Source organism: Emydura macquarii, unplaced genomic scaffold (assembly GCF_026122565.2).
Source record: "Emydura macquarii macquarii isolate MOO-44397 ecotype Brisbane River unplaced genomic scaffold, CSIRO-AGI_Emac_v2 contig_1253, whole genome shotgun sequence".
NCBI lineage: Eukaryota > Metazoa > Chordata > Testudines > Chelidae > Emydura > Emydura macquarii.
In genome coordinates, this window is record NW_027131390.1 from 54547614 (window position 1) to 54573442 (window position 25829).

At 37.6% G+C, this 25829-nt stretch overlaps 1 protein-coding gene across 10 annotated transcripts in view; it reads right to left on the reverse strand.

The window, feature by feature from the left end:
- PARD3B (par-3 family cell polarity regulator beta) overlaps window positions 1-25829 on the reverse strand; it is a 656325-nt gene that overhangs the window by 189156 nt on the left and 441340 nt on the right. For all 10 annotated transcript variants that reach the window (XR_010919815.1, XM_067548843.1, XM_067548841.1 and 7 more), the window contains 2 exons: window positions 2482-2688; window positions 1154-1391 (listed from right to left, as the gene is read on the reverse strand). Coding sequence is in view for 9 of the 10 variants with exons in the window: in XM_067548843.1 (XP_067404944.1) it covers window positions 1154-1391; window positions 2482-2688 (445 nt within the window). In the remaining variant the exon portion in view is untranslated. The remainder of the gene's footprint in view (window positions 1-1153; window positions 1392-2481; window positions 2689-25829) is intronic.

Genomic DNA, 25829 nt, shown 5'->3' on the forward strand with positions numbered 1-25829 from the left:
CAAACGTTTTCCTAATATCCAACCTAGACCTCCCCCACTGCAACTTGAGACCATTGCTCCTTGTTCTGTCATCTGCTACCATTGAGAACAGCCTAGCTCCATCCTCCCTGGAACCCCCTTTCAGGTAGTTAAAGGCTGCTATCAAATCCCGCCTCATTCTTCTCTTTTGCAGCCTAAACAAGCCTAGTTCCCTCAGCCTTTCCTCATAAGTCTTGTGCTCCAGCCCCCTTATCATTTTTGTTGTCCACATCCTTTTTGTAGTGGGGGGAAGGGACACAATACTCCAAATACAGCCTCACCAATGCCAAATAGAGAGGAATAATCACTTCCCTCGATCTGTTGGCAATGCTCTTACTAATGCAGCCCAATATGCTATTAGCCTTATATCTAATATACCTATATCTGTGCATTTATGAACAGTTATCTTATTCTCATTAATCATTGTGGTAATTGTATGTGGAAATCAGGTATACACTTGTGCATGTTTAGTTTGGATAATCATACCCTGGCAGTCCATAAACACCTGGAAAATTTCTAAATAAAGCGTGCAGATTTAGTAGGTTACTATTGACATTACATAGAAGAAAAACAGCTAAGCCCTTGCACATAACACTTTGGAAATTCCTTATACTGTGTGTCTAGGACACCAAGAAGAAACAAAAACTCTAGTTCATATGTCCCAATCTCTATATGTTGAAAAGCATCATCTGTGGGGCACGCTTGTAGTAGAATTTCTACGGTTACAGCAAAACACATCTTCCATTTGAACTATGCACCAAGGTTTTCTTCCATAATAGGTTGGCCTATAAGCCAGAATACACCAGTAGCCTCCAAAAGTTTAATGTAAAACCTGGAAATAGCAAACATTTCCCCCAAATGCATTTTTTCCCACTTATATTTTCTTTTTGCTCAAACCTCATACAGTTTTCTTGCCAAATACAAATGTATTTCAACGGCACAAAAATTTTTGCCTGCTAAAGGTCTTTTCCCTTAGCTAATGGTTTGGTATAAAAATAGATAGTGCTTTCTTTTTAACTGACAAACATCTTTGTCTGCTTGATGAGAGCATCTGTGATTTCACAGAATATTTTCATGAGCTTCAGGCAAATCTGTGCACACGCATGTGCATATGTTTTAAGCACAAGAACCATACCTCAACATGGCACCAAAACCCTTCTTCTTAGTTTTCTTCTCTGGATCTTCAATTTCTTCTTTTCTTTTCTTCTCTTTGACTTTAGCTTTGCTCTTTTCCTTTTTCTTCTCCTTCTCTTTATTTTTTTTGTCTTTCTTTGCCTTGGTTTCTACATCTTCTAGTTCAGGATTCCCTTGAGGGGCTGATTCAAAGTTCTGAGCTTCTTGAGCAGAGAGAGAGCTCTTATCAGACAGACCATCTGCAGAGAGAGAAAGAGAATCAGTAAAATCATTTAGGGGCCATTTATGACCAGGAAAATGCAAACGTGCAATATGGAATCAGTATAGAATAAAGTGCTGCAATAGTTCACAATGCATGTTCATTTAATTGTATAATTTAAAAAGCAGACTAAACATATAACTAGTTAATTCAAGCAGGGCTCTATTGTAAATTAAGCACAGAATTATTATAGTTACTTATTTTCTAGTTATTATTTCTGCTATGAAAACCTTGATATGTGGTAAAACATTATCATTATCATTATTATTCTTTTTGAAATCTGGCTTGTTAACCTTTGTCGATTCAAGAAAGCCCACAAGCTGGGACACAAATAGCAAGAGCTTATTTCAACAAGAGGTTCTAAGGACCTGCGTATCCTAACTACGATACAAAACTAATGCAATCACTCCTTGCCATCAAGCTATTTCTGATGTCTGTAAAAGAAACAGCAAGACAATTACTTGGACTGCTTAGAGGAGAGCTCCTAGTTTCACTTGAGGAACTTGAGAACTGAATATAACGCTACAGTTCATGCTGTAAAGCAGAGGTTCTCAGTCTGGGGATTGTGACCCCCCATAGGTGTCATGAATAAGTGGTGTCGGTGTAGTGATCACTCTGTCCTTCCTATATTGCTAAATAGGGCTCTAGATCTTGGCTAGATAGGAGGAGGTTCTGATGAGGTCTCAGTATGGGAAAGGGAACTGCAAAGAAAAAGAATGAGACTCACCACTGTAAAACAAACAAAAAAAGGCAGCAGAAGTGATCAAGACAGATGCTATTTAAAACAAACTGAAAAAAAAATTGTTACACAAACCTTTCTGGATTCAGGTTGTGATCCACCTTCACCACAGAAGTCAGAGACTTTCCATCGACTTCAACAGAAGGTTGGATCAGGCCCCAGGACCACATACATGGTAATTTGGCCCTAATTCACCCAAACAGTTGAGCACATGCTTAAATCCCAGTGCCTTCAACTGGACTTCAGCATGTGATTTAGTGCTTTGCTGAATGGAGCCTTAGTCTGTACTAAGAGGTCAAAGCTTCCCAATTAAGTACATGAAACAGCATACCGTTCTCTATATCTTCAGGTCCATCATAAGATTTGTCAATTGCAGCTCTGAAGCTCTCGTTACAGCCCCGACCACGGACCATGTGAGGCCTGGGTCTGTGGAAAGGAAGCTCATTCTTCCTGACTTCAGCCACAGCAGTCTGCAGGCTCTCCAGAGAGCTGGACTTTTTTAAGCCCAGAGCGGGGCCAAAATCTTTGCCAGGAGACTCTGGAGAAAGAAAAGTTAACGTTTACACTTAAAGTACATATAAATAAAATTAATACAATTATTAATGTTTAACTGTACACATCCATTACTCAGTGGCTTTGAAATACAATGTAACCAATTTAATTCATTTTTAAAAACAGCAAAAGTTCGTAGAGATTCCAGCTAGAGGCCTGGTTTACATTGACTGGCAAATTCGGCGGCAGTCGACGGGAGTTACGCAAGCTACATAGAGTAGCTTGCATAAATTATGTTGACTTCCTAACTTCTGTTCTACGCACAGTCTCCACTATGCTGCGCTAACAGGAAATGCGTACCTATCGACAGAGCGCTACACTTTTTCTGGAGGTGATTTTAATAGATCGACTTCCAGATCGATTGAATGCATCTTTGCTGCCGCTCAACTGAACCGGATAAATCGATCTGACAGCGGCAAATTTGCTGCCGTCAGTGTAGACATAGCCTAAGATTTGAGGAAATCTTACAGAAGAGACAATTTATCACTGGTGTGCTGGAGCTCCCCTCTGATCAAACTTAAGGTGAGGGCTGCAATGATCCCTTGTGTCTTTGACAGCAATCACCCCAACTCAGGACACTGCTGAATAGTCCCTGTTAGAAATGATGTATCCTTAGAGCTCACAAAAAGACTTAAGAAAAACACATTTCTGGCTTTAGGAATGGCTCAGATTGCATGAACAGTAGATATTTGCACACAAATTTCCTGTGAGAATATATCTCCACATCTCCCATAAGGTCTTTATCCAAAGCCTTCACTTCAAGTCACATAAGCTAAACACTGTGCAATGCTATCAGTACACTCAGCATGCCTTTCAGGAACAAAGCATAAACATTTCCAACAAAACAAACAAAATCTTCACTTATTTGCCTAGTGATACTGCCTCTTTCCTTGTCAGGAGAAAGCATTTTATTTTTAAGGGAGAAAGCAACTAGATTTCTAGTACCCCATGTCACCTGTCTATGAACACATATACCTCACGGCTGATGGAATTTTTTGGGGGAGGCTACTGCTAATATATCAGTTGTGTCTCACTGCAATTTACTAAGATTTTTCACTTACAAAAAAAGATCTAAAGAAAGGGTACTGTACAAGAGGAAAGCTAAAAAGGAAGTAAGAGTTCTGAGATGCACTAATCAGGAGAGAAAGGTAGGAAATGCATAGATATGATTCAATCTGATACAGTATTTTGGTTTTCGCCTAATTTTTATACAACAAGCCAGGAAATGGAACCAATAAAGGCAAAAAATAAAAGCAGCTTATATACTCCAAGGCTTAGGAGAAAGCCATCCTAAAAGGCACAATATAGAAAACAAAGTTGATAGGCGTTACCAAACAAGTAGCTGGATGACATCAGAACAAGAGACTTTCGCATACAATTTCACTGACTGTCACTACTGAAGAGATTTTAGGATCATAAAAAAACAGAAATATTGATACGATGCTGTGATTTCAAGAGTTCTGGAATAAGTCTCAGTCATTTTAAATGTCCATTTTAAAAAAAAGTTCAGAAATAAAAAATTACAATTAGTGAAATTTTAAAAGAAACAGGGAAAAGCTAAACATTGGCACCAAACATCAAATCATCATAAGAATCTACACCAAGCAATTTACACTGCCATTCCCTAAGGACTTTGACATGAGGTTGAAAAAAATGAAAAGACAGAAACCAGTTTAAGGGAAACCTGGTTGCTAGGTCACGAAGTGCAACCTTCTTTTGTTCATTAATTGCCATTCTGTAGACTACCATTATTGCCAAATTAGTGAGTGCTAAAATGGATTTAGAGCATTGACTTGCATACAACATAAAGGTGCTTAAAATCACTCAAAACGTGTGCATCAGTAAAAGGCACTGCGGTGCCTGTCTCAGGAGGAGAGTGAGGAACAAGAGACAAGGGAAGCATAATCACTGAAAAAGAGAGGGCAAAGTGGAAACCTCTCTGATCAGCAGAGAAAGAGCTTTTCAGTCAGAAAACAGCTTTGATTGCTAGACTGGGACAGGAAGCCACTACACAGTTCTCAGTAACTCAGAGCATGGTACTCTGCATCAGCTAAACTAAAGAAAACCCTAGAACTGAATAATGCCATGTAGCAGATGTAGGCTTAGGACTTCTGTCTGGACAAAGGTAGGCAAGGTTTTTACAGAGGTGATGCCTTTGAATTCCAGGGTGAACAGGTGCTGCCTGCATCACTGGCAGATTATTAACAGAGAATCATTAACAGTAGGTTTGGAGAAGGTCACCCACAGAATTCCCACGTCCACAAGAAAAGTATTAAATACATAAAAAAACCAAGCTTAAATACTGTTAAGAGGTTGTGTTAAATTGAAATAAGCCAGCAATTCAGGCTGGGAGACTATCCTTAACTCATCAATGAGGTACATATCGATCTCCAAATAAGTAGGAACTTTTATACAGCATTTGCACTTATACTGAGACACTATGAGTGAAGGAAGGTTTTAAATGGAGAATTTAAAGCATATCACACTCTAATATAACCATTCAGGATGAAATTTCCCCCATTGTCTGTATGCCTCATGCTGATTTTTTTTTTTTTTTTTGGAAGTTTCAACTAAAATGGTTCAGCTATTTTTAAGAATAATGTTAGGGAAATGTATTATTTTTGTCCATGTTAAAAACATTCCTACAATTGTTTAACTGAGATGCTCTAGTGTCTCCATGCTTTGGAGCAGGAGGACTTGAATAGCCCTGCTGTCCGAATTGAGTCTTTTTTCCATGTCCATGAAAATTTGCTCTAATTTGGCCATGTTATGAGCCTCTGAAAAATCTTTGTTAGCACATACTCAATATAGACTTGTTAAAGTTTGGCAGCTAAATTCTCTGAAGATTCCAAGTGTACTGGGCATGCTCTAGCCCAGTGTTTCCCAACCAGCATGCCACAGTTTCGTGCTGGAGTTTGTTTTTGAAGTATTTTTGTTGAAATATGGCAACTTTCAAGTCTGTTACTGAGTGATATTAATGTGGTATCATTAATATGGGATGTACGCCATTATTTGCCAACAATGCCCCTCTGACATGTACATTGGCCAAACCAGACTGTCTCTACGCAAAAGAATAAATGAACACAAATCAGACATCAGGAATGGTAACATTAAAAAACCAGTAGGAGAGCACTTCAATCTCCCTGGACACTCAGTAACAGACTCGTTGTATCTGACGAAGTGGGTTGCAGCCCAGGAAAGCTTATGCCTGCAGAAATTAAATTTGTTAGTCTTTAAAGTGTTACAGGACTCTCGTTGTTTTTGCAGTAACAGACTTGAAAGTTGCCATACTTCAACAAAAAACTTCAAAAACATACTCCAGCGCAAAACTGCAGAGCCGGAACTCATATGCAAACTTGACACTATCAGACTAGGTCTGAATAGAGATTCGGAGTGGCTAGCCTACTACAAAAAATAATGTTACCTCTTTTGACGTTCACATCTTTTCATCTACTGCTGTGAACGGCCTCATCCATCCTGATTGTATTAACCTCGCTAACACTCGCCCTCCTCACTGTGATGTAACTCACCCATCCTTGCAGGTGTATATATACACATACTAAACTGAAGTTTTCACTTCATGCATCTGACTAAGTGGGTTTCTGCCCATGAAAGCTTATGCCCAAATACATTTGTTAGTCTTTAAGGTGCCACAGAACTCTTGCTGTTTTGCTAAAAACAGACTAACACGGCTACCTCTCTGAAAGGTATCAAGGTGTGCCACAGCAGAGAAAAATTTGGGAACCACTGCTCTAGCCTCTCGCAACTTCTACATACTGAGCAGACTGCACATGTGCCATCTCCACAGAGTGACTGAGCACACACGATTTCAGATTTCAGAGACCAAACAGGCCTTTTTCTGCAGTTGGTCTACCCATTATGCTGGGCTGCTGGTGCTGAAACTGAGAACAGAGAGACATGTATCCTGTGCTGTGAATGACCCCTGTAGCTAGTGCCTGTAGTACTTCACTGATGAGCAGTCCAGTTTCAAGGTAAACTCTTTATTATGAATAAAACTATGTACACATGAGGTAAGAAACTTCCTACTATTCTATGCAGATGTGCCTGTGATCACCTTGTGCTAGTCTTTTTTGTTTCTGCCCCCAGTCAAACAGTGTGTTCAAGTAAACAAAAAGACTATATCTAGAGTGTACAGGAAGTGTGGCCTCTGTACACTTCCAGGAGGACCTTACTTTTTAACACAGCTTCCCTTTTTTAGATCCCTTTTTAAAATTTCCTGACTGAACTATCAAACTATTACAAATCCAATAATTGACTAGACTAGACTCTTCAGATTGCTTAAACGCAAACTTAACAATCTCTTAGGGTGTTTCAGTAGTCTTCCCAATCTGCTCTATTGCAAACCCTTGTTTGTCAAATCCTTATTTGTAAAAGACTGGTCAGTCTCATGGTCACTAGCAAGGTCAGTTTGTGAATGGTTTTCATCTTAGGTCAAGTGAGAGCAGAAACAGGTCTGGGCCAAATTGTCAGGTATTTTAGAGCAGATGCTTATGATTCCTTAGTAAGATCTTCCCTTCATTGGAGATCACTGAGTACAAGTGAGGTGACTCTTCCATCACTGTAGCTTTGACTGGCCAGTGCCCTTCTTGCCCAATTCTCACCGAGTCTTTGTTTGCTTAACTGTGGGAGATCTTGCTCTTTTATTGTAAAATGTTGTCTCATTGTGCTTTCCCAGTCCGTTCCCCACTATGAGACTATGGCTACACTACAGAGCTTGCAGCTATGCCACTGTATGCTCTCAAGTAGAGCCACTCTAAACTGATGGACTCCCCATTCCCAATGACCGGCAGCACCTATCTCGGTGGGAAAAGCTCTCCTGCTGACATAGCGCTGTCCACACCAGTGCTTAAATTGGCATAAATTATGTCACTCAAGGGGGTGACTAATTCACACTCCTGAGCAACATAACTTATGTTGACTTAAGCTGTAATGTAATGTAAAGCCTTGGTCATCCTTTGTTTTTGTCTGATAATTGAGTATTTATACATCTGTTGCAGAGGAGTTCTGTACTTCTGACACATTTCACACCTGCTTGCCATTACTTTGAGGTCACTATTGATCTGTGACCAGCAAACAACTTCTCTAGCTCTTCTTTTTGATTTGGTCATTCCCAGGTACCCTTCAGGTATTCATATCAATATTTCTCAAGTATGTTCACTGTCTGTTTCAGGCTATATATTATCAAATGGAGCTTATGCTCTTGGGAGTGTGTCTGCCTTTACTAAGTGGCATACGTTGGAACTCGAGGTTCATATCATACTTCATTTTCAAAAGCAGCCACTGTATCCTTGGTGGTGCTTTTCCAAACCCCTTTTTTGTGTAGTGCCATTTGTGAGAGTTTCTGCTTTGAAGCTCCAATTATAGTGAAAATCATGAAAGTCGTGTTCAGATTTACTTGACTCTGATTCATCAGGCAAGATTCTCTGGGAGGTCAATATCTCTCCCAAGTATATTGTTTCTGTTGCTTGAAATTGACAGTTGGTGTTATTCAGTTGGTTATTAGCTTTGACAATTATTGTACTCTGCTTATTCCTGATGCTCAATGGCAGTACTGGCCCAACTTATTACATCATCAATGTACACTTTTACGCCTTCCAGACCCTCTAGCAATTGGCTTATTGTACGGTGAAATACTTCTTGAGCCAAACATATTCCAAAAAGCAGTCTTAGGAAGCAGTATCTGCCAAGTTCTGTTTTGAAAGTGCAGATCTTGGAGCTCTCAGTGTTCAAGATGATCTGCCAAAATCCCATTGATACATTTAATTTGCTGAAGAATTTGGCTCCTGACATTTCAGACAACAGTTCACGTCTTTGTGGGCAACTGGAAGTGTTCTCTTTTTATATTTTTGTTCAGCTCCTTAGGGTCCACACACAGCCTTTTTTTCCCCACTCTAAAATTATTAAGGCACAAACCCAACTTGTTGGCTCTTTTCTTCTCCAAATGATACTATTTTGTCACATTTTGCAACTCCTCCTCTTAGTCTCTCTTTTAAGGTTTGTGAGCTTTTCACATACCGTGCACCACAGGTTCTGCATTTTCTCTTAACCGTATCTAGTATGTTACTGGGAGACATCCATTTCCTGTGAATATACCTTCACACGATGATAGCAATACAGTACTTGAATATCCAGTTCTATGTTATCTTTCTGACTATAGTATATATCCACTTCACAAGCATCTCTCATGTGTGTAGACACAAGTCTGGTTGCTTGTGTCTGTGTATCATCACAAACTAGTTTTATGTTTTTCCTTTGTATTTAAGCATCAGTGTGCACTCTCTCTCAACACTGGAATTGTTCCTCCATTGTAGTCTTTCATAGACACTTTTTAAACTCCCACTTTCATATGCTCCTTATATCTCAATTTTATTTTCTGTTATCACATTTATTTGTGCCTCAGTGTCTACCTTGTATCTCACATAAGTGCCATTTGTGCACATTTTAATTAGCCATTCAATATTATGTTTAAGAACAGCTTTTTCTCTTCACTTAAGAAATCCCTTTCTGCCCTTGATACATGCACTTTACTGCTTTATCTGCACATTTTAGCATAATGGTTGGATTTATTACAATTTCTACATATTTGCCTGAATGCTGGGCATTTCCTATACACATACTGGTTGCCACAACACTGGCATTGTTTCCGTCCTTGGCCAATTTATTTTTTGTGAACCTTCCCTTGCTGGTTAAGTTCAGATACTCACAGTTATGTGATGTGTGCCTTTCTCTAGACTTTGTTGTTGTTGTATTTGTTAAAATGTTTGGCATGTACATGTTGCTCTTTCTAGTGTCAGATCCATCTCCCTTAACCATTCAGAGACTTTTTTATTGTTACACTCCAGGACAATCTGGTCTTTAAAGGGAGTCTTTTAATATTCCATATTCATAGGACTGACTTTTTAGTTTTAAGTATGACAAACTCCTCTATTGTTTCCCCTTTATTCTGTGGACTCATCCTGGACATCTCTTTCACCAGTAATTTTTTTCTAGGAACAAAATAATTCTTAAACATTGTCATTCTTTCTGCAGTTTTCCTCTCTTTCCCCACCATAATCTGCGCCTGCCATTGTTAAAAGCAGATCAATCTTTTGGTCATTCTCCAGTTTATTTGCCCCAGTGGCTTTCATATACATCTCAAATTGCTGTTTGAGCTGTTTCTAGGCACATTCAGAATTTCCCCCAATTCACAGGGCTGGTGGGGAGTCACTTGCAGTTGCACAGGCTCTGTTATAGCCATTTCAATGTTACCTCTCACTAGGTTTTCCAGCATGCTGTGCCCCACTCCTGGCACCTCACTGTATCTCACTGATAAGCAGAGGATGTCAAGATAGTTCCTATTCATAATAGAGAGCGTATGAACAGCAATGAGGTAACTAAGTCCCTACTGCTCTGTGTAGCTGCAACCTGCAACTGCTGCAACCTAGGCTGACTTGTTTCTGCACCAGCAGGAAGTATCCCAGGGAACCAAAGACTACATGAAGAGTGTACAGGAAGTGTGGCATCTCAACACTCCCTAGAGAAGACTTACCCTACAGTACAGTGCCTCGGCACTGAGGAGGAGGAGGAAACAGTCTGACTCAAATGCAGAGGGTAGGGCATGGGGTCTGGGGTGGGGAAGAGTGTAGGATGGGGTGACAGGCAGGAACTCAGGAGGGAGAGATGTTAAAAAACAGGAGCAGATGGGGGATAGGAACAAAGGGGCGATAGGGGCCAGAACACGGGGAAGATAGGGTAGGAGCCTGGGAGAAGGACAGAAGCAAGAATAGGGCAAAGGGGATGGGCAGGGGCCAGAGGGATAGGAGCAGAAAAGGGGAAAGAGGTAGGAGGGGGTGGATGGAAGCAGAAGGGGGACACAGGAAGACAACTCTGTAGCCGCTTGAGAGCGGTCTCCTACAGAACTTGGAACTGAACCCACTATTCCTGAGTCTCTACATTCCTTTGCTGTGTAGCAAATAGCTGGGAAGCCCACCAACTGGCAAAGTGTGTGTCTCCATCCCACTCCACACAGAACGTAAAAGCCTTCTACAGCTACCAGTTGCTCCATTAGTTCAACTGGTACAATACTGTTCCATGGATCTAAAGATTCCAGCTCTACAGATGACCGATGTGAAGGTTAATATAATTCCACATGACAAAATGATGTTTTAAAGTTTTTGTTTTGTTTTGTTTTAATGTAGTAGCTTACATGAAGAGAGAACATTGTTCATGTTGCAAAGTCAAGCACTCAAAAGTTAGGAAATGCCAGAATTAAAGTTCCTTGTACAACCTTAATTTGGCCCCTGTCCCCACTTTTAACCGTCCCCCCATCTGATTATGTTTTTATCCCCCACTTTATTGAGCTCCTGCCTGTCATTCTACTGTACACCTCTTCCCTATCCCACCGTATCGTTCTGCATTTGAGTCAAACAGTTTGTGAGTACATATTAAGATACAGTCTTTCATTACATGATCACATATTATTCAGTACTAACTGAGTTGTCTTCACCAACTGCACGGGAAACACAACGTTATTGGTAAAGTATGCTACATTTTATCCAAGCATTCTTTATTTTGCCAGCTTGTCCTAATGTGAAAGTCCCTCTGGGAAATTTTAGCAATAGCTATGAAATTCCTGTTTTTTTTTATTTCAAGGAGAACAGTTACTTTCATGTAATATATTAGATTTGCTGTTCAAAAAGAAAAATAGAGCACTATTTATTTATCTAGTAAATTTAAATGCTTTATTAAATAATTGAAATCCTTGCTAATGACCCTAACATTAGAGCAAAACTACAAATAGCTTATGATCATTTTATGGCCCAACATAAAACATTGTGTTATCTTCAAAAGATGTGGTGAAATAGCAAAGATTAACTACAATTCCCTCTCACTAGAAATGAAAGTGAAATTTCATCTGTGAGCTCCCTATATTCTGTCATTTTAAAAGGTAACTTCATTTACTCAAAAGCTTACCAAGACCCCTCTCTAATAGATTAATAGTTGAGCATTTAGTTGTCCTTTTCCTCAGGCTATAATCATTTAGCCAGAGATTTCATTGGCAACACTGAAACTTCCAACTCTAGCATTAAAACCCGCCAGTGAAAATAAATATTTGAATCCAGATGAACATTGATTAAATTTTTCATTATTGATGACAGTGCTATCAATTAAATTATTCCCTTATTAAAAATGGGAATATTTAGGGAAGGTGTTTACTTTAACAAGAGAGTTAGATCTGACTCTCAGACAATTTTACAGTTAACACCTTTTTCCATTTCAGCTTTTATTTCCTTCATCTTTCTTCGTGAGGCTGTGACAATCATACTAATCAATCTACCTGTTAAGAGATTTGAGGAGCTGCCACAAATAGGCAGATCAATGACCCCTCTACTTTAGTGTCCTTTCACACACAGTAGCCATTACCAAATTCTTTGAGATGCATGAAACCCCATAATGAACAATTATGGAATAGACTATTCATTGTGGAAGTTTCTCCCTTATCCCCTCACCACCAGCAATTTATGACTGGTTTATGCCCTCACACATGAGAGTTTATATCTCTTGTACAAAATCCATCCTATATAACTGTATACATTCTTACTGTTCATGTAAATATCGATCCCTTTTCTGATTCCTATTAAGCTTTTGGGCACAAATAATGAAGCAAAATACATTATTATGTATAAAAATATTTCCTATCAGTTTTGAATTTGTTGTGTTTTCTTTTTATTGGATGTCCCCTTGTTCTAGTTTTACGAGAAAGGGTAAATAGGAGCAGCTGATTTACCTTCTATAAACTGTTCATTATTTTATATTTTATCTTTAACTTCTACGACACATATTCCCAATTTTTAAAATCTCTTTTTCTATGGATATATTTGCTTTCTTCTGACAATTTTGGCCTTTCTTGGGACCCTTTCTGTTGATGCCACAACTGTTTTGTGATAGAGTGATCTGAAATTAACACTGCATCCAAAACGTAGGTGAACCCATCTCTTTAGTCCTTTGTAGATCATCTTTACTCAAAATGCCATATTTTATTATTAGATTTCTCTTACCGATGGTCAGATCTCTTATATCCCTTGATAAATCTGATTTACTCCTAATACACTACGTTTAAAAAAGGTCTGTTATTAGACTATGGCATAAGTAGCATATGTGAAAAATCCCGACTTATGAAAGGTGGTGGTGGTGGGAGGTGAAAGAAGAGGGGAACAGGAAGAGGAGTCAACCTGTATTGGCAGTATTCATGAAAAAGCCCCTAAAACAGCCTGCAACTCATGAAAATTATACATGTTTATAATTTTATGTTTTATGTGGTGATTCCTCATAATAAGAACATGCTTAAGGGAGAGTATTTAAAGGAATGATTTTTTATGAGTTGAATTTTTTTGGTAAATTTTAAGAGCTATAATGTGGTTACAACCATTTTTGAAGAAAAACTGAAGGGAAAAAGGGAATGGAATAATTATTAAATACAATGTTGTATTAGATTATGAATGGTCAAGGATTAGATTTACTGAAACCCTGAATACTTATTGCTGCTTTCTGCTTCATGGTGCATACTGAGGGTGTTTTGTTTTGTTTTTAACAGCAGAACAGGCAAAAAGAATTTTTACCAAAGGAGAGTGGATATCCTATCATTTATGCATCTGGGAACAACATGAAGAAAGTTAACACAGCCACTCCCAGCAGCCAGACCAATCTACTACAGAGAGTCATTGGCAGAGAACAATCTGCCCCAAACTTGAGTTGCTGTGCTAGGACTTGAGCATACAGCCTCGATCTTTTGCTTACATGCAAAGGAACTGATGGTATGAGGTTGAATTTTGTATGACTGTGCTGATACCTATGTGTGCTGATGTTAAACTGAAAATGTGTTTGGTCTACTGATTATGTCTGCCTATTTATTAGTGTAAATCAATGTATAATTATTCTTAACATGCCACAGCAGAGGTGAATCTGTCAAAAAGAAAAGGAAACAGAATTATAGAAGCACTGTAGCTCTCAGTCAAGGACAGTAAGGCAGGGTCACAACTGAACAGAATCTTAAGGTATTGGTATCAAGCTCATAAAATGGTGCCTTCGGTCATCACAAAAATCATACAGAGAAGTATTCAAACTACAGTACAGTGTACAAAAAGAATTACACAGACATGGTGAACAAAGGTCAGGGGGAGGATTTCCAAAGGCAAAAAGGGGGGTAAGACAGCCAGTGGAAAGTAGATTGCCTAATTCTCCTATATGCCTTGAAAATCTCCCTCTAAATAAATTGATGTGTAAAGGAAAAATTGTAACTTTTCCTTCTAATAAGCACTAGGTCACAAGAGAAAGTTGTTGTCATTATTATCCAACATGGTGTGCTAGGCCCCTCAGAAAACAGATAGATAGCCATGGTCCCTGCCCACAAGGGTCAGATAAGATCATACCGTGACTCAATTAATTCATGTTCACTTTTTTGGAAACAGTCTTAGTTTAACATGATTTCATATATTTCTGTTCACCATGTATAAAGGTTGAAAAGGTTTTCCTCTTTTTCTCTCTCCCATTTTTACACTCAGACATTTCCTGAAACATCAATGGCTCAGATACTGGGAATGATTTGGAAAGGAGGCATTTCAGTCATTGCACTGTTTACTTTGTGCATTTCAAGTGAGTAGCTATCAGAGGGTATTTCTGTAGAGACCTTAATGATGCTATGGGCCTTTCAATACTAGTTCATTTAGTAAGCATTGGAAGACATAATGAAAGACTTGATAAAAGCAAGGAAAATGTGCTAAATCTCCTGCACTCACAAAAAAGAGATAACATGTATCTGCTAGTTGGTTTATACTTTAAGACAAGTATCCTAAATTAGAAGCAGAAATACCGAGTGCTGAATAATGTTACACCTGACAGAAAAATCTAAGAAAGAAAAATCAACATATTGGGGAATTTAACAAGTTCTCTGATTGAAAAAGTTTGCTACAGACTTAAGATTTACTGATATTTCAATCTATTTTACTGTATATGATGATTGCAAATTAGTTCATACTTGCATGATCTACAATTTCAACTATAAATAATGATAGTTTACAACTTGCAGGCCAGGAAAGGATGCTGTTCGTTAGTTAACTGAAGAGGAAATGCATGGACTAATGCAGTCACTAGGTACTAGTTAGAAATGCAGGAATATGCTGTCTTGGGAATGAACACTGGTTTAGCTATTTTTGACATTCTACCACTAACAGATATTGCAGTTGTGAGGTGATGTGCTAATATTTCAAGAAGAAAAACTGCCTGTCAATAAACACAAGTTTTTCTATACATCTTTGCAAAATGGTAATAAGCTTCACGCAGTCACAGAAATAAAACTACGAATTAAGAAGAAATTTAGATTCAAGCAGACATGTTTAGCTTTGTAATGAAAATTTTAGACAAAATACAGTTAAGCTAGTCTCTTCAGAAAAGTTGATGCCACCTATTAAAATAATTAGCTTTCTTTATTTGATTGCACAGTTTAACCTCTGACATAACCTTTTACTTTATACCACAGCACAACATGCCACAGAATATTTTCATAGGAATTTGAGTCTTTGTCCCAAGCTAGCTTGTGTTTTTTTTTCCCCATTTGGTGCAAATGAGAGGCCTGCGCTTAGTGTGACCCTAAGAATAAAGTAAGCTACTTTACTTTCTTCAAAACAAGAGATTTCTCCTTCTGATTACTTATGTCTACAAAATGCATTCTAGGATTTAGCAGTTGGAATCTGCTAGTGGAAAATGCATATGAGAAAAGCAGAACAGGCTGCAAAATCTCCAGGTTTCAGAAAATATGATTCCCAGAGAGTTTCAGCACTTTGCAAATTGATCAGTACAAAACTGAGAAGTCAGAATTCCAGTACCCTGTGATTACTTCAGTCCTATCCCCAGCCTCTCCCCTTCTAATAAAGTCATAAATCTGTTCCATGTTGAAGATGACCATGGAATGTGATGCTTTCGATAAACTGATCTAGATTACAAAGGCACAGATATTTTAAAACAACCTTTTTGATCCCAGTCCAATGCAGCACACTAAATCAGAGGACCAATGCTAATACCCATGCAACTTCACTTCTGAGAGTATGTAAGAACATTCGGCTATCTAGAATGCTACATTTTACTCATGAGCCCCGTAGGATGCTTCTTCATAGACTGTAGGAAGAAGGGAGGCTATGTGAGAAAGTAAGGCAAATCAATTAGACAACACATTTCTTTGAGACAAACATGAAAAATGTGGACATATAAAAAGTGCCATTTACTTTGCTAGGTTCGTTTTCCCTTCCTTCAGTTGCAAATATTTTCATTTGAGCCTTCCTGCTCAGCTTCTCTCTTGCTTGATTCTGCACTGAAGTAATAACCCTGTTTTTATTCCATCAGTCTGTTGCTAAGGAAATGACATATCTAAAATCCACAATAATGACTTTGTCTCAGAAACAAATTCAGACCCTGATTCTGCAATGCATTATGGACAGGAGGACTCCTACATCTGCACAGAGCTCTGATACTTCAACATGGCTCCAAGCGGGCACTGGGAAGTACCCATGTGCAGTACAATAAGAGCTGATAGGCTGAGGAAGAGAACCGTTGCTTAAACAATCATGGCTCTGATAATAAGCAAAATAGACAGGTGTTTTTTGTTTGTTTGGTCGGTTGGGGTTTTTTTAACCCAAAAGATACAAGATACATGGATTTGTTTTAAGACAGGCATATTTTTCCAGTGTGACAGTTCCTTTTTCCTTTAAATTTAGGATATCTATACATTGGGGAATACTGCCCCTTTGGTAATGACTGCAGCATAAAAAGCCTGTCCTAATTTTCTGTACCAGATCTGGATTAATGCCAAAGACAAAATAAAAGGAACATCTTTTCAAAATGTTAATCATGGTAGAGGCTAGTAGGTCCACAAATGGAGATATTTCAGTTTACAACACGATAGAGGTGATCTGGTGCGTGATACAAAGAACTGATGCCCCAAAGACTGGAAATATAGAGTCTGATGCTATTTCTTTAGAGTCAAAGGCAAAAATTCAATTGACTCCAAGCGCATGGAAATTATGCCATATAGCTTTGATTTGGTAAAACATTCCAGCAAATGCTTAACTTTAGGTACATATTTAAGTCCTAGCCAAGTACTTATGCATATGCTTTAAATTAAGCTTGTGCTTAAATCCTATTGACTTCCAAGGGATTTAAGCATGATGTATTTAAACTATTTGCTGAATCAGGACAATAGTGACCACTTAATCATTTTAGACCCTGATCCTGCAAACAGATTTTTTAAAAACATACCTTATAAAAATATCTATATTGAAATTAAAAACAGAAAATAAACAAATCTTATTATGCACTTCTAGCTTTCCAGTGTTTTCTAATTGAAGCTGTTTTTGCATCATTTGCATGTGAATGCAAAAAAAAATCTTTTAAAATCAGTCATCTTATTTACAATTGATTAAATTAAGAAGTGCCAAGCCAATTTTTCCACGGCAAGTTTCAGTCTGGACTCATTTTTACAAACATCCTCCTCCCCCATATAGGGCTGAGTGGTAAAAATTGCTTCAAGAATCATTTTTGGGATTAATCAATGGTATTATAACAACATGGGAAGATTATTATCATCATAAAAGAAAAGACAGGGTTAGGAGAGCGAAGAAAAACATTTCAATTTCACCAATTTAACCTGCAATTAAAAAAATCGTATAAAATAATCCTTTTATTTTTTCTTCCGCAGAAATTATAAGACTACAAGAAAACTAAATTTCTAACAAAAAAAACTGGAAAAAATCCTTTTCTTATAAAGTATTTCTTATGTACACCTGCCTGCTCTCTGATCAGTGAATCCTACACACTTGAGATGTTTACGAGTTCATTTTATTGCAGCTCCCCCTTTCTCCTGCACTGCCCAACAGCCACTCTAATTTAAGAAGCTCTAAATATTGTTGCCATGGGTGACACATGAACATGGAGCAAGGGAAAGCTCTGCTAATAGAAAGGCTTTCACAGCATTTCAGCCTTTGCTCATAAGTAAAGTTAAAATTTATGGCTTTTAAAATACTGGATCTGGGAGAGGTCAGGTTAAATGGCTGCTAGTAATAAAAGGAATCAATATGCCACAGCATCTGAGGCAGCCAGCAAACTGAATAAACACTTAATCCAAATCCACTTGGACCTGAATTAAAAGAACATAAAATACTATATTAGTTTTGTTTGTCCTTCATCAGTTAATAGTTTGCATCGCTGGGTCCCCTCGAATTCTACAATAGTTTGCATTGCTGGGTCCCCTCGAATTCTACACAGGGCAAACAACAAACATCTGTTGGCCAAGTGGCAATTAAACTGTATGTCAGGGCTCCGAGTAATTAACTGGTCATTAACTTTATCAGGGAACCACTTGTAGATTAGCAGACTACAAACACAAACACATCTCGGTCTGGGAAAACCCTGCAATACTTATGTACAAAAGCTCCAGAGGACATTGAGATTTTCATTCTCAAGCACTTACTCACAGTTGAACCAAGTACATTTCAACCAAGTACCCCCTTAACTGTAATCCCTGAGTGAAAACGAAATCACCTATAGCAATAATTAGTATGTCCAGTACTACAGAAACCTAGGCACATTATTCTTCATTGAACAAAACAGAATCTATTTAATCTCCCTTAAACCTAAACTTAAACTTGGCTCAATTTGTGACTAGATTTTCAAGAGTAATATGCAAATCCATTTTTCTGTACTTATCTATGTGTGTTTATGAGGATTTGTGCTGGTTAAATTTCAGCCTGGGAAATTATCACATTTTGCCAAAAGATATCTATAAATTACTTATATAAAAGATACAGATACATTTGAGGCCCATATACACAAGCTACTTCAAAAAACATGCATATATTTAAAATTACACTGTTTACAAACCTAAATAAAATTTTTCTTGGAAAAAGATTTGCAATCTAAACTAAAGCAAATATAGAATTTTATCAGACCTATTATTAATTAAGAAAAAGGGTTATCTGCACATCCGTCTCTCAAAAAGACCAAAAGAGCTAGGAAAGGATTATGTAGGTTTTCAACAAAAGTGCCTTCCATCAAAAGAAGGTCCTTTTTATTCCCTTCTGTTTTCTAAAGATTGCCTGAATTTTTAAAAAGTTTGAAAAAAGCATTTTTATTATATCTTTCTAAATAGCTGAAGCTATAGTTGAAGTTACATCTTTATAATCCTTAGATTTTTCACATGCTCCAAGCTTTCTTTAAATTATCCTGAAACTTTCCATGCTTGGTCCCAGCCCAGAGATGAAGTTCTCTTTTTTTGGAAAATGGGGAAAAAATAAGTAAAACTCCCTTCAACTATGTTTGAGATACTGAGGAGTGGAAAAAGAACATTTTTCCAGATGTGTAATACTTTTTTTTTCCCATTCACCAATAACTCAAAAATGACCAAAGTCTTCCAAACTCTGCATGTAAATAATCTGAGAACTGGATTCCTTTCTAGGGTTTGGGGAAAATGGTAGTTTAATTTCCAGGTCTGGTTTATTTTCTCTCTGTTTATTTGGATCTGTGTAATTTTGGCAATAATCTTGCACCTACAGAACATTAATATGGGATGCATGTGCATTACGACAGGCAAGTGAATATGCAGACATATTTCAGATTAGTTTTAGCAATACTTAGTTGAGCAATTAACAAGCAATTATCCGTCCATCCACAGCTATAAAGAGATACTTGCAAATGCTCCTCAATTTACAACTTTGATAAGATACAAGTGGTAAACTCTGGAAGGCAAAAAGGATGGGTGGGGGCGGGAATAAGTAAATTAAGAAAAACTTTAGTGCTGAGCAGACTCATCTAATACGTCCTTAAAACATGAAAAACATTTTAAGACTTTTTCCATGAAAGTGAATCCTTATAAAAACATGGCCAATACAGGCAGAAACTGGCAAAAAATTGTTCTTTTAAGCAGCTACAACAGAAGGCCTTAAAAAGCATTATACAATATGCAAAGACACGGACTAATATGTGACATTTGTCAACCTTGTTGGGATTAGCGGTCACCATCCGGAACTGGTTTGCAAACCCAGTCTCAGTTAAAAATAAAACAAAAATACCTCCTTAGCTATGTTATTAAGGTTGAGGCTTAATTATATGATGTTTTACTTGGTGTTTTACATCTATTTGGGTACCTGGTACTATTCTTCTTGCAAGAGGTCTGTAGCTCCCTTGTGGGAGTATATGTCATGATGTGTTCAATCAATAAAGAAGTTATTTTTAAAAAGAAATTGGCAAGAGAGAATGAGACAACAAATAAAACTGGTTTCCTCAAATCTGTATTTTTGGAAAAACCCACTCCATTCTTAGATATTTACAAAATATGCTCTAACCCTAAATATCATCTTGAAAGGTTAAGCCTTCCTAAATCTCTTCTTGTTAGTCTCCTCCGTCTCTACCACCACCACAACCTTTCCCCAATATTGCTAGGTGGATTTTTTTAAGTCTGTCTTTTAAAACTCTAAAATAAGCCTTACCATACTACTAATTACTTAGCTGTATGTTTAAACAGTTAACAAATTCATACACAGTTCTGAGTTGCTAAGACTTGTTCTAATGGTAAATTATAAACATGTGGGTAGGATTGTTGCTCCAAACCAGTGAATCTCCCCTATTCCCCCTCCCTTTTTTTTTTGGCACGGTTCAAACCTATGGATGTGGTTTAAATACAGTGGGCAAGATTACTTCTGCAAGCAAATGAATGCCTGCGTGTAATATATGTAGTCACTCCCTGGCTTTCTGCTTCACTTGACCTGGGCAAAGTTTAGAACATTTAGCCCTGTGTGTGTATATGAAAGTACTGTGTTTCCATCCATCTGCTCAGTAAGTGGAGAGTGACTGCAAAGGTTCTTCCTTGGATCAGACTACAGGAGATGTAGGGTCAGAGGAAGACAAAGAGTGATCTCTAAATGTAATTGTTTATAGGGAATCCTCAACAAATGGGGTATTTCTAGTGAGGCCACATAGCACCTGGTTTTTGGCCCAACACTATTTAATACTTTTATTCATGATGTGGAAGAAAATATAAAATAATTACTGATAAAGGCCCCAAATTTAGGAAGGCATCCTTATTTGGTAAAACACATGCTTAAATACTGGAAAGGAATTGATTTAATTTACAGTGTTTTCCTGACACAGAGCCAAAGTTTGCAGGTGGACACTAATATTGGGGGGGATGATAAATAACATTGAGAACAAATCAGTGTTACAGAGCAATCTGGACTGCTTGGTAAACTGAGCACAATCATATAACGTGCTTTAATGTGGTCAAATTCAGACATCTAGAAACAAATAATGTAGACCCATAACTACAGGACAGAGGACTTATTAGGAAAGCAGTGATTCTGAAAAGGACTTAGGGATTCACTAACTGAACACAAGCTTTCAGTGTGATGCTGTGGCAGAGCTAACGCAATCCTTGCACATGTAAAACAATATTGAGCAGGAATAGGAAGATTACCCTCTATGTATTACCCTCTATATATGGCTTGATGAGACTTTTACTGGAAAACTGTCTTTGTTTCTGGTGTCCAGATTTCAAAAAGCATGTTAGGCAAGTCTAAATGATCCCGTCTGGTCTTAAAAATAATTTTCAGCTACCAGAAAAGTTTGTTCCTCTCATTGAAGTGAGCTGATACATATGAAAATCCTAGATTAATAGCAGAGAACACTGAAATCTTTGCTTAGTTCAGATACCTCACCGTGTGGATGATGGCATTCTACAAATACTATCCTAATGTATCTTAACCCAGACCATCAGGGACCAAGTCTAGAGCTGGAGATCAAGGGCCAGCTTCTCAGTTAGTGTAAATAATCAAATATCCACATGCTGCAATGGAACTACATCATTTTACACCAGTTGAGGATCCAGCCCTTGGTGACTCTGCTTATACTTGGAACACATGCAGCAAATTTTGATGTTACTTTTTGTCAGGAGACACCTGCCCACAAGGAGTCAAGAGGAGTATAACCCATTTTACATAAATTACAGCACAAAGGTCTGGTGTTAACTGTAGCCTACGGTGGATTCATATTAGTGACTTAGTGAAAAGCTTTTCATTGCTTTAACAATCCATTAAGTCATCCACATTAGTTCTCCAGAAAATATATTTTCAGTCAAGCTATGGTAATCTCCATAACCATGACTGAGAAGAACTGAATCAAGGCTTTTCTTTTTCCAATACCACAAAAATATATTTACTGTAAGTTCTGTATTAATTTATTCAAGAAATTCACATAATGAGGAAAGAAATAAAAGCATAAAGGTTAAAAAAAACTGTATAAGCTACCCCTTCTCAGATGATTAGTGATTCATGAAGTATTATCCTATACTTCAAATTACATAACCATGGGCAACCCTCATTTGCTAGAACACTCCTGGAAACTACACTTCATGAGAGCAGGCTTGATTACTACTCCCCCCACTGTTTTGTGGGGCCTAGCTATCTGACTTTGCCAAACTACTCATTTTTTCGAGTCTATTTGCAGCAAGTTCTTCTCTGCATATTCTTTTCTTCTTGCTATAAAGATATTTCCAATGTATAAAAACAACACTGCCATTTTGAAGTCTTAAAAATGACTATTTGGGGGAAAATATGTTTTTGGGAAGAGCACCTTTTAAATAGTATGTCCTAATTTTTGCTGCCTTTAAAAAAAATTAAATAAGGGATTCTCTACTCTTCTGCTGATGCTCAGATGGCTTTTTCAGGCCTGTGTGGTAACAAATTCTTCAAACATATTTTGGGTCACCCATTCTCAGTGCAAATGTGTATCGGTAGCCTCTTCAGTTTCAGCTTTATTGCTGCCATTACCTGCAACCACCCTCTTGAACCTGGGGAAGAGTGTGTATATGATCTCTAACCACAACACTTTTATGAGAACGAAGTTATTGTTCTAATACTGATGGCAGGATTCAAAGGAGGAAAAATTATTTTTTCTCATGTCTCTTTCTGTTCTGGTAATTTTAGTGTTAGTAGATATAAAATTTTGAGATACGAGTGTGATATTTTAGTGTACAATGCCCCTTTTAAGGTCCTCAAGCAATCTTGGAAATAAATGCTCCCCCTTCCAGTAATGTGTGTGTGTGTGTGTGTTACATTCTGATTACTTAGTGCTAATGTGACAGCACAACATTCTCTATCAGCTGCCTTTAAGGTCTAACTCTAGCTGCTGACCAAACACACACACTATACACACACACACAAGCACCCCCACATATACACACACACACACGTGTGTGCTTGTGTGTATAAATACAAAAACTGTATTAAAAAATGAAACAAACTTTAATCCAGCCCACTTCTGCGTATGCATTATGACCCAGTCAATTATATGATTCCAAGCTGTTATTCCCATGGGACCCTGTCTCATTCAGTGCACAGGATGCATGGTGTTCATTGCTCAATGGGTGACCCCCAGGCCTTAGTTACTGCACACTGTTGAAACCCTGCTTTGAAAAGAGAATTATAAATTTCCTCTTGGGCTTTCCTATGGTGCTCATCACTATAGTATCCCAGTGCTTTATAAACAATTAATTTATCTTCATAACATCCTTGTGAGATGAGATGGTAATATTATTATCATTCTAATGATAGGGAACTGGGGCACACAGAAATTAAGGTAAAAAATTTCCACTAATTTTGGGTGCCCAATATGACATCTAGGACCTGATTTTTCAGAGTGCTTACCATTATATAGCACTTTATATGTTCAAAACAGCTCCCGTTGACTTCAGTTGCAGATGTGAATGCTCAGCACTTCTGTAAATCAGGCCACAGGCTACCAAGTTGGGTCCCCAGAAAATGAGATACCCTGCACTGCCCTGGTTTTCAGGCTCCTCAATAAGCTCCTTTCCACAGATAAAGCCTTCCCTTTCCAAATTCTCAACAGGCTTTTGTCAAAACATTTTCTCTCCTTTGTTTATTTGAATCATCTCCATCGTCAAATGCTTTTAATTTACAACCTAAAAGTACAAACTTTCACTTATTGTTGTAATATGCTACTGTAAGATGCATCAATTTTATTTCTAAATATTAGAAGAGTCTGAAATAGACATTAGATAGCATTACTTGTATTACTAGCTCTTTAATAGAGTTTTAAGACTAAATAATGACAATATCACTAACATACCAGAGATTATAGCTTCTGCTTCCACTAAAGTTAACACCTCCCTCAGAACCATTAGGAACAATGCACATTAGCATTTTGAACAATTGCAAAGATATTAAACAGCTCTACCACGCTTCTTTTCCAGTGTCAGAACATCTTATTGTACCTTTTGTTACTGTGACTACTGCTACAATTTAAATTACACTTTAAGTTGACCAAATGTGGAGGAAAATAGCTTCTCTAGAGTGTTCCATGATCAGCTTAATCAAACCTTTTTGTAACCTATACAATTATATCAACTCTTTTATTTTATGCCATTGTTTCTTCTGTAAGTATTTGAAGACTGAATACTTGAACCTGTATTCCATTATTTGGCATGCATCCTATTTTTCTTTAACTACTTTTGCTCTCTTCACTGGCTGGCAGTCACTCTCTCTCTCTCTCTAAACCAATAAAAGATATTATTTGCACTAGAAATAAGAGGAAGCTTTTGATATTTAGAAAGTCATTCTATTCTAATTCTTTAGGAAAATAAGGAATAGCAACCTGTACTATGATTGGGGACTAACTCATGATCAATTACTTTAATATTTATAAAATTTACAAAATTCTATGCACACCATTGCATGGCTAATCAGTGTTATTCAATAGCTTTTTCTCCTTATGCTTAACAAGTAGTCCAGTAATTCACAACTGATATGTATGTATATTACGGCATTTATCTCAAACCAGGATGCTAAATTCAGATATTTGGAGCAAAAAGATTAATTTTATATGAGATCAATAATATAATAGCTCTTCTATAGCACGCTGAATCATATCCCTGTCAAGAAAGGGTGTATGCATGCATGGTGGACATGGGTTAAAAGGCAGGGCTTATCTCTCTAAAATAAAATACAAAATTAACAGGGAAGACAAAAGTGGTAACTTTTTCTAGCTACATTTCTACTGATCCATCACACATGGGATGTGTCCAGAGAGAAAAAAAACTGAGGTAAGGGAAAAATACTGACAAAAGAAGATTACAGAGATACCAAAGCATAAAGCAGCCAAATGATGCATTGGGAGAAGTCTGGAGGTCCAATATATAATAGTATATGAATGTGTGCAAGATGGACCAGGTTTACAATCTAAAAGGGCTTCCTTGCCCTTCTGCAGCCCTGGTTAATTTCAATGCATTGTGTTCCTTTTGAGTGGCTAGGCTGTAGATTCCTTGGTCTTTGCAGTGTAATACTTTCCTTGCAGATGATTGTTCAGCACTGTATGAGCTGCAAAAGTAAAGTATATTCCTCCTCTTGATGCACACGTCTGCCCAACATGCCCCAGGTCTCTTTCTCCAGCACAATAAGATGTTTTCCACTTTAAGGAGAAAATAAGCAAGTGTTCTGGTGTAAAATTAATTCTCAGATTTATGTTCAGTGAATCTGAATTATTGTTCAGAAAAGCATAGTATTTCAGACGAATGTTGAGCATCAGCCTGTAATTCAGTCAGTGTCAACTCCTCATATCTTTCAGATGAAGACACTAGTGGTTCATCTCTTCTGAAAAATAATACAATCAACTCGGCTCCTGAAGTCAAGCACAGAATTTTCTGCTGTTGGTATGTAAACTGTTTTTGAGAATCGATTAGTCTGAATCTGTGTTAATAGCTCTTCTTTTATTAGCCCTTCCTGCTAGTACATTTTTACTAAAATAGGTAAATTTTCCTCGTATCATAAATTCTACACAAAAGCCTGTAATCTACTTTAGCACTGGCAGGCTAGTAATCAGTAGCTCACATTTTGGCACAGCACTAATACATTTGTATACTTAACTATATAACTCTTCAATGTCAGCATTCTTGCCTGCTGTGGTAGGTTTGAATGATGTTCAAATTCAGTGGAACACACGGAAGGAATTGGAAGGATAGTATTTCGCCAGTTTAATCGAAAACAGCTAGTTTGATTAATAACTAACATTGATGTT